General features: G+C 34.1%; 3 protein-coding genes and 1 long non-coding RNA gene across 5 annotated transcripts; 3 read left to right on the forward strand and 1 right to left on the reverse strand.

The window, feature by feature from the left end:
- Nucleotides 1–296: 296 nt before the first annotated feature.
- On the forward strand, nucleotides 297–6,068 carry LOC112049701 (60S ribosomal protein L15). 2 transcript variants are annotated; one of them, XM_024087703.2, is made up of 5 exons: nucleotides 297–447; nucleotides 698–890; nucleotides 4,524–4,660; nucleotides 5,199–5,309; nucleotides 5,773–6,068. In XM_024087703.2, exons 2-5 carry the CDS (start codon nucleotides 719–721, stop codon nucleotides 5,965–5,967), a joined length of 615 nt encoding a protein of 204 aa, XP_023943471.1. In that variant the 5' UTR covers nucleotides 297–447; nucleotides 698–718; the 3' UTR covers nucleotides 5,968–6,068. The 2 variants fall into 2 exon arrangements, with proteins under 2 accessions (XP_023943471.1, XP_023943479.1); XM_024087711.2 differs by having other exon boundaries at nucleotides 433–451.
- On the forward strand, nucleotides 914–3,413 carry LOC128198402 (uncharacterized). Its single transcript, XM_052883794.1, has 2 exons — nucleotides 914–1,455; nucleotides 2,521–3,413. Exons 1-2 carry the CDS (start codon nucleotides 1,281–1,283, stop codon nucleotides 3,177–3,179), a joined length of 834 nt encoding a protein of 277 aa, XP_052739754.1. The 5' UTR covers nucleotides 914–1,280; the 3' UTR covers nucleotides 3,180–3,413.
- LOC112049691 (uncharacterized) lies at nucleotides 1,452–4,180 on the reverse strand. Its single transcript, XM_052883793.1, has 3 exons — nucleotides 3,804–4,180; nucleotides 3,442–3,643; nucleotides 1,452–2,393 (listed from the first exon to the last, which is right to left on the reverse strand). The coding sequence occupies exons 2-3, from the start codon at nucleotides 3,555–3,557 to the stop codon at nucleotides 1,490–1,492; spliced, it is 1,020 nt and encodes a 339-aa protein (XP_052739753.1). The 5' UTR covers nucleotides 3,558–3,643; nucleotides 3,804–4,180; the 3' UTR covers nucleotides 1,452–1,489.
- Nucleotides 6,069–6,281: 213 nt separating the features above from the next.
- LOC112049711 (uncharacterized) lies at nucleotides 6,282–7,834 on the forward strand. The gene is made up of 3 exons (XR_002887105.2): nucleotides 6,282–6,831; nucleotides 7,168–7,210; nucleotides 7,743–7,834. It is a non-coding gene; the product is annotated as an uncharacterized LOC112049711 (long non-coding RNA).
- The last annotated feature ends 109 nt before the right edge of the window (nucleotides 7,835–7,943 follow it).

Here is a 7,943-nt window from a genome sequence, read left to right on the forward strand (position 1 = left end):
CTTACTCTAATACTTTATTGAATTCGCTATCAATTCGTCGGAATCTTTACGTTTTTTTTCGTATTTATTCAATTGTGATAGTAAGGATAATTATAATTTTGAAACTTATCCCGATCTGATCGTGGTGTTAAGACAATGTATGAATTATGATACAAAAACAGCATGATTCTTGTTTCAACATACCTGCATAAAATGACTGCTTGAATTGTACTTTTTTCCTATTTTTATGTTTATGTTATGGGGAGTAAGGATATATTTTATTCTCCTCTAATTGCGAGAATTTCATTTAAATATTTGGGGAACTTTGATATTAGGAGTTTGGCAATATTGCTTCTACTTTTGACTCTGTAGTCTTTTGTAATTTGTTTGTATTGTCTTTTCCATTTAGAATTTTATAGTGATCGTAATCTGTGGTCTTTTCCTGTTTTCCTGTGGAGGTTGTGAGACGTAGGTGAAAATTCAATCTTAAAATTTTAATAAAATCGTGCTATTAAATCCATGAAAAATGTTGAAATATTAACAGTTTCAGTGTATACTCGCGTATGAATTAATAATTTCTGTTAATTTATTATTTTAAACGCATTGCAGAGTTGATAGTCGGCATGTCATTTGTGACGGGTCTTCATCTAAAATCTTTATACTTGTGGCCAGACCGATGATGTGACTTCTGATCAATATGTATTGATTTTGTTGCTAGGTCTGCCACAGTGTTCCCAAGATGGGCGCCTACAGATATATCCAAGAGTTGTATCGGAAAAAGCTTAGCGATGTGATGCGTTTCTTGTTGCGCGTGAGAGTCTGGCAATATCGGCAGTTGACTCGCATGCACCGGGCGCCAAGGCCCACAAGACCAGACAAGGCTAGGAGGCTGGGATACCGCGCCAAGCAAGGTTAGTACACGAGATTAATTTACTTAATTTTGAGGTTAAAAAGTATATTCACGACTCGGTTATTAAGGTTATTTTAGAAATTAACTAACACTAAGGCCTCTTTTCCATTACACGGTTTCTCGCCGTGAAAATCTACGGTTAATTCGCCGCGTGTAGGCACGGTCGTCAGTGTGGTATGGATCACTATATGAGCTTGTCGACATGCACGGTGGCGCCAAGGCACGGCGCCGCGGCCGCGTGCGCCGTGACTGCCCCTCGGCGCGCCGCGTCTACGCACGGCGTGATTTTCACCAGTGTTGTATGGCAGTCTATCGGGGTGTGTCGACGGTGCCGGACGTACGCACGGATTCGTGACCGCTTATATACGCTGTTTCGCGATTTTATTATAAAATGAACATAAATCAAGAATTATTAATTACGTTGATTCAAGAAAGGCCTGTAATATGGGATAAGACCATCGACGATTATAAAAATAAGCGGCTTAAATATGATTCCTGGAAAGAAATATTTATTCATTTCCAGCCCACATTTGAAGATTTAAGTGGTGATGAGAAAAACAAGTTTGGTAAGTTACAGATATTTAATTATTAACTTTTTACTTATGCATAGTTGTTTTGATAGGAGAGGCGACCTTCGTTAGATACAAAATATTGTGCAAATCTGTTGCGAACTTCATTAGCCGCCAAACTTCCGCGAACTGCATTCGTGATAGGTAACTGGATTAGTTCCGATTCTGAATCAAGGGTGGACTCATTTTCACTCGCATTGTGAAACTGAAAGTTTTCCTGCTTATGTATAAAATTTTGCAAAACACAACATGTTTTCACAATATCAACTGCCAAATCGATGGACACATTCATTGGCCGGTGAAAAATTCGCCATTTATTGGATAAAATGCCAAACGCACATTCAACAAATCTTTGCGCTCTGGTGAGTCTGTAGTTAAATGTACGTTTTAATTGATCAAGCTGATGACCACCAAATGGACGAAGCAAGTGATAATGCAAAGCAAAGGCTTCGTCCGCAATGAACACATATGGCAAATCGTAGTCAATTCCAGGCAAACGTGTTGCATCGGGTAGATTTAATCCGTTGTTTGTTAAATTTTTCCAAAATGGGGTCTCTTTAAACACACTGGAATCACACTCCTTTCCGTAGGCGCCAACGTCAACAAATATAAAGTTGTAATCGCTATCTACTACTGCCATCAAAACTATAGAAAAAAAATGTTTGTAATTTAAAAACATCGAGCCACTATCAATTGGCTTAATAAGTCTGATGTGTTTTCCATCGACCGCTCCTAAGCACAGCGGGAAGTTGGAAGATTCTTGAAATTTGCTTGCAATGTGTAGCCAGTCTTCTTTAGATGGCATTTTCATATATTCTTTATACAGTTCTAACCAAATGTAGTGGCATACTTCACGTACGATGCAACTTATGGTTTTTATTCCAATTCTATAGCTGTAGTATAGGTCAGTAAAGGTATCTCCTGTTGCTAGATACCTGAAATATAAAACAAAACGGTTCAGGTTCAAATACTAAAACCCCATTTTAGGTCGGGGTCGATTCAGTTTAGGTCGGGGGTTTTTATAAATTTTGAATTTAATAATTATTATTTATTTATTTTCAGGGCAAATGGTGATGAAGAAGTGGACCAATATGAAAGATAGCTGGATAAAATATGACAAAAAAATTAAAGAATGTAAGTCTGGTTCTTCAGCAAAAAAAATAAGAAAATATATGTTCTATGATGAAATGATGTTCCTAAAAAAAAATGTTGAGCATCGCAAGACCGATTCTAACATGACTGAACATGTTCATGATTCTAGCCTCAGTAATGAAAATTTTGATAGTGCAGTCCCGAATCAATCAAGCTCGGGATACACTGAACGGAGTGAGACGCAAAGGGCTAAAAAAAAAAGAAAAAATGAACTAAGTGAAGTTGACATTAGGTTTATGAAGTTTATGGATTCAGCAGAACGAGATGAGAAAAAGAAAAGCCGTAGTATGAACTTTTTTATGGGAATCGCTGATACAGTTGACAAGTTCAGTGATGAAAATATGATAGACTTTCAGTTTCAAGTAATTTCAATAATTAAAAATATTCAACAAAGACAGTGTACTCAGTATATACCTACATCAAGAAACCAATGGGATCAAGGCCATCAAGGATATTTAAGTGGTACAGCATCCTCAAATGCGCAATCGTCAACATATGGATATTCTACAGCTGCTAGATCGGGCTATGGAATAAGTCGTCTTATGATTTTGGACACGGTTCTGGTTTAGAGCCAATCCACTACCGACCCGAATCACAATTATCTGTACATAGTGTAAATGCGGAAAGTATCTCGGCAGATTCTCAAGTTTCTATTGAAGACGAATTCGATTTTAGTACCGCACTTGAGTAGCATTTTCAGCGTAGTGTATTTTTTGATTTACTTGTTCTTAAATTAATAATTATTAAAATTCAATTACATGTAATAATTTTGTTTGTGTGCAATAAACAATTTTAAACTAAAATATGTCATTTAATTTTGTACCTACTTACCTCAGAGTTACAGCCAATCTTTCTGCGGGCGATATACTCTCTCGCATAAAAGTATCTTGATGTTTTAGTTCCTGGGATAATTTTTGGAGCAAGTTGTCGAATGTAGTTTTCTGCATTCTAAAATAATTGTAAAACTTGTCTTCATCTTCTCTCAATTGATTCTTGACAAGTGTATGAAACGCGCCATATTCCTCCCTTTTTTCTAAAATCGGATGTATCCAAAACCTTACTTCCCTTTTTTTTTCTATTTTCTTGTTCCTATATATGTAATAAGCAACTATAATCTTTTTTTTCGTAAGAAAATTCATGACGCAGCACGTCCTACACAGCCTGAGTAAAAAGCGCTACTAGCCAGTACTTACCAATGTCTCGCGCGGTGATTTTGCCGTATCATGTACAAGCTAGCACGTTTTTTCAACCGTACGGCTTACACACCGTACGTTTGAACAACCGTGTAATGGAAAAGAGGCCTAACAGTCTACTGTACCGTATGTGGTACACGGGGAGCGAGCGGATTAATTTTTTATAAAACCACACATGGCTCGTAAGGCATGTTTCGAAACTCGCGTGGGGTGGCTGTTAACGTATTAATATGATGTTATTTTGTACATGTGACAAGTTTATATTCATGTTAGATAATTATTCATTGTGCACTGGGATGTTTTCCTACACTGCAGAGCTATTCACCTATTAACAGACAGAAATTTTAACACAGCTTGTTTTATTTAATAAATTTTCGAGTTGTCCATATCTAATTCATAGAAAGAAAGTAAAGAATGTTTATTTTAAAATCATGCCACACATAATGCCTTAACACTGTAGTGCCTGATTCTGTGGCAGTGTGGCCACTTGGGCAAATCAAGACCAGAAGCATCAGAACACCACTATATTATTGGCAAAACCTTGAAAAAGGTGTTAGCTTAGTATTGTGCTGAACGTACCAAATACATACATACATACAGCTTTATTACACTTATCACTTTCAGTTTGTTGGTAAACAGTAGTCACCAAGAAAGACTAGCATAGTTATTATACAGTGACTTATTACAAGTATTGTAAGAACCTCCATTTGTTGTCCACAGGTTATGTTATCTTCAGAATCCGTGTTCGCCGCGGTGGTCGCAAGCGCCCGGTCGCGAAGGGTGCCACCTACGGCAAGCCCAAGAGCCACGGAGTCAACCAGCTGAAGCCTACACGCAACTTGCAGTCCATTGCTGAGGTATCATCTTTGTTTCACTAGTTTTGTAGGTATTTCTTCATATAGATTATAGCTATTTTGTCCACAGGAAATTCTGTTGCAACTATCGATTTTTCCTGAATAAAAAGTATCCTATATGTTGCTTTTTATTAAAATTGGTTCAGCTGTTCCAGATTTGGACAAAAATTAATAAACTAATGATATCTATTTATATTTTAGTATCATAAATAACTTTAAGTGCTTGCTCAAACAGTTATTTTTTTTTTTGAAATCACAGACTTATAATTTTATTTATTGATATTTATTTATTTTTTTATGTTATATTCATTTTTTTGTGTAACAGCCTTACAGTACATGTTTATTAGAATACATTAACTTATTACTAAGGTTACAACGATTGCAGTATTGGTATATATTGTAAGATTACAAATACTATACAACACAAGAAAAGTTAAATAAAATTATGTTAAATGTAATTGAAATACTATTTTGTATTTAAAATATTTTCTATTATTCCATGAGTATTTTATTAAATATTTAGCTTACAAAATATTTGCAGGAACGTGTTGGTCGTCGGTGCGGTGGTCTACGTGTGCTCAACTCCTACTGGGTAGCTCAAGATTCCTCATATAAATACTTTGAAGTTATCCTTGTTGATCCTTCGCACAAGGTAAGATTTAAAAAAAAATCTGTTTAGGTGTTAGCATTTGACAAAAATATACTCATTTGAAGTTTTATAATAATAATCATCACCATCAAAGCAACTGGAAGTTTTGAGCTATTGACAAATAATAATTAAGACTAAAAAGTAAGTGTGATTTGAATTAAAGTATATTATGTCAATAGTTTTGTTTGAGTAGTTCTTACGACGTACTTGTTTTAAATTATTATTGTCATATTAAAAATAACTATTACTAACCAACACTGAATTGAGAACATTATCTTTGCCTCAAGATATATTGATGAACATTTTTTTTGATGATTTTTTTCTAATATGATGAACATCTATGTCATGCACCAATCTGAAAGGTTTTGCTGAACAATCACCTACCGGTATATCTGATATCAAACACACACAGTTTAACTCTGTATCATTAAATACGTAGCATCATTTACAAATTGAGCTCTTTCAGGCAATCCGTCGTGATCCCAAGATCAACTGGATCGTGAAGGCAGTACACAAGCATCGTGAGATGCGCGGGCTCACATCTGCTGGGAAGAGCTCTCGTGGTCTTGGAAAAGGCCACCGTTACTCCCAGACCAAGGGTGGATCGAGACGTGCCGCTTGGATCAGAAGAAACACGTTACAGCTGCGTCGCAAACGATAAATACGCGGCATATGTGGCTATTGAGTTTCTATTTGTTTATACTTGGATATCTATTTTCAAATGGAAATTCAGTAGTTTTTAATTAAAAAAAGTTAACTTTATTAGACACTTTTTATTATTGATAATCTCACACCTAATAAAAGGAATTGAGTGTAAGTATTTCAGTATGTAGAAATGTAACATAATTTAATGTTTTTAATTGTATAACATGTATTGATATATGTCACACTCTATTTCAGATCCGTTTGAAGTTTAAAAAGTCCTCTAGAAATTTTAGAACAAAAAGGTAACTTTAAAAGTTTTTATTACAACTTTCTTATAATAACTCTTTCAAAAAATTTTTGTGAAGTACATGTTGTATAGAAATTGAAACCTTTTTTAATCATGATATAGAATTGGTATTCTAGTTTCCACAATACTAATTTTATTTGGATACTAAGTTCTTTTTATTTGATACTAGCTGACACCGCGCGGCTTTACCCGCGTGGTTCCCGTTCCCGTAGGAATACAGGGATATGTAGCTTACAGCCTTCCTCGATAAATGGGCTACCTAACAAAGAAAGAATTTTTTAAATCGGACTAGTAGTTCCTGAGATCAGCGCGTTCAATCAACCAAACAAACAAACAAACTCTTCAGCTTTATAATATTAATAATATAATATAGATTTACTGACTAATATGATGAACATCTGTCATGCACCAATCTGAAAGGTTTTGCTGAACAATCACCTACCGGTATATCTGACACCAAACAATTTAATTCTTGTATAATTACATACCATCATTACATAATGTGTATTGATATATGTCACTTTCTATTTCAGATCCGGTTTACAAAGTCCTCCAGTTATTTGAGAAAAAAAGGTAAACTAATCAAAATAATTTTCTATTTGTAATCTTTTAAAAAAAAATGTCGAAATCGAAATCTATTTCAAATCATGATATTCCAGATTTTACAATACATATTGTATTTATTTAGTGTTCAATGATTTTTCTACTTTTTTAATCCAAATTAAATATGATATAACTAATATATCCTAGCAATCAATATAACAACTTAAATAATGATGATACAATGCTTTATGAATGCGCAACCATGATTACCACGCATTTCTTCCTTGGATGGCTGAAAATTTATTCTTAAAAAAGTATACTATTGTTCAAAATATGGCCTTCAGTAAACTGCTTTTTTGTCTACAGATTACAGAGAACCTCTCCACAGAGCATCTCTCTTATGTTTAAGGTGAATATCAATAATTTTCTATACATATAATTAATTGCATAAAATGTGTACCTAATTCAACATAAGATTTGGAGTTCAAACCAACCATGCAGATCTAATGTGGGTTGGTGGGTTTTGGGTGCTAACATTTGACGTAACAATCACTCCTAAGCTAATTGATAATGACTGGAATAAATGGCTTGTAGAAACAACTTAAGCTTCTCAACTTTAGGCTGCTACTGAGAATTTCTCAAAAGAAAAAACAAGTTTATCTCTGGATCTCAGATTTGAAGCTGCATAGGCTAACCGTTGAATCAACAAGGCCTTTATGTCAATATTGCTGAATATAAATCCAAATTAAATTTTAATATTCTCATTAGCTTTGTGTTAATGTGATAGCAATTTGGAAATATTAAATTCTCGTCTAGGTGAGGTTATTGTTAGTTTCATTTTCGATACACCTCAATCCGGCGAGATACAATACTATCTTGAAATTAATTTCATTAAATTTTGATTTGTCAGTGTCTTAAACATTTTATTTATTATTTTGCAGGTAACAATTTGGAAGCCTCTTCAAAACAATTACGTATAACATGTATAACATTCTTATAATTTATATTGAAAATAAAGATAATTATTATTTTACTACATATTTTTATTTTATCATATAACCCTTCTATCTCAGTATGAAATATAATGTATGAAAGCTTGGAATTATTATTAATTATTATTAATTAATTAATTATTAAATTAA

This window comes from Bicyclus anynana, chromosome 10, assembly GCF_947172395.1.
Source record: "Bicyclus anynana chromosome 10, ilBicAnyn1.1, whole genome shotgun sequence".
Taxonomy (NCBI): domain Eukaryota; kingdom Metazoa; phylum Arthropoda; class Insecta; order Lepidoptera; family Nymphalidae; genus Bicyclus; species Bicyclus anynana.

What these genes read in the sequence shown, in the direction of transcription:
- LOC112049701 (XM_024087703.2), top strand. Translation starts at nt 719, where the DNA reads ATGGGCGCCTACAGATATATCCAAGAGTTGTATCGGAAAAAGCTTAGC. An exon ending in GGGATACCGCGCCAAGCAAG is followed by an intron (nt 891 to 4,523) that starts GTTAGTACACGA and finishes TGTTGTCCACAG; the next exon opens with GTTATGTTATCTTCAGAATC. An exon ending in TTGTTGATCCTTCGCACAAG is followed by an intron (nt 5,310 to 5,772) that starts GTAAGATTTAAA and finishes GAGCTCTTTCAG; the next exon opens with GCAATCCGTCGTGATCCCAA.
- LOC128198402 (XM_052883794.1), top strand. Translation starts at nt 1,281, where the DNA reads ATGAACATAAATCAAGAATTATTAATTACGTTGATTCAAGAAAGGCCT. An exon ending in TGATGAGAAAAACAAGTTTG is followed by an intron (nt 1,456 to 2,520) that starts GTAAGTTACAGA and finishes ATTTATTTTCAG; the next exon opens with GGCAAATGGTGATGAAGAAG.
- LOC112049691 (XM_052883793.1), bottom strand. Translation starts at nt 3,557, where the DNA reads ATGCAGAAAACTACATTCGACAACTTGCTCCAAAAATTATCCCAGGAA. An exon ending in AGATTGGCTGTAACTCTGAG is followed by an intron (nt 2,394 to 3,441) that starts GTAAGTAGGTAC and finishes TTTATATTTCAG; the next exon opens with GTATCTAGCAACAGGAGATA.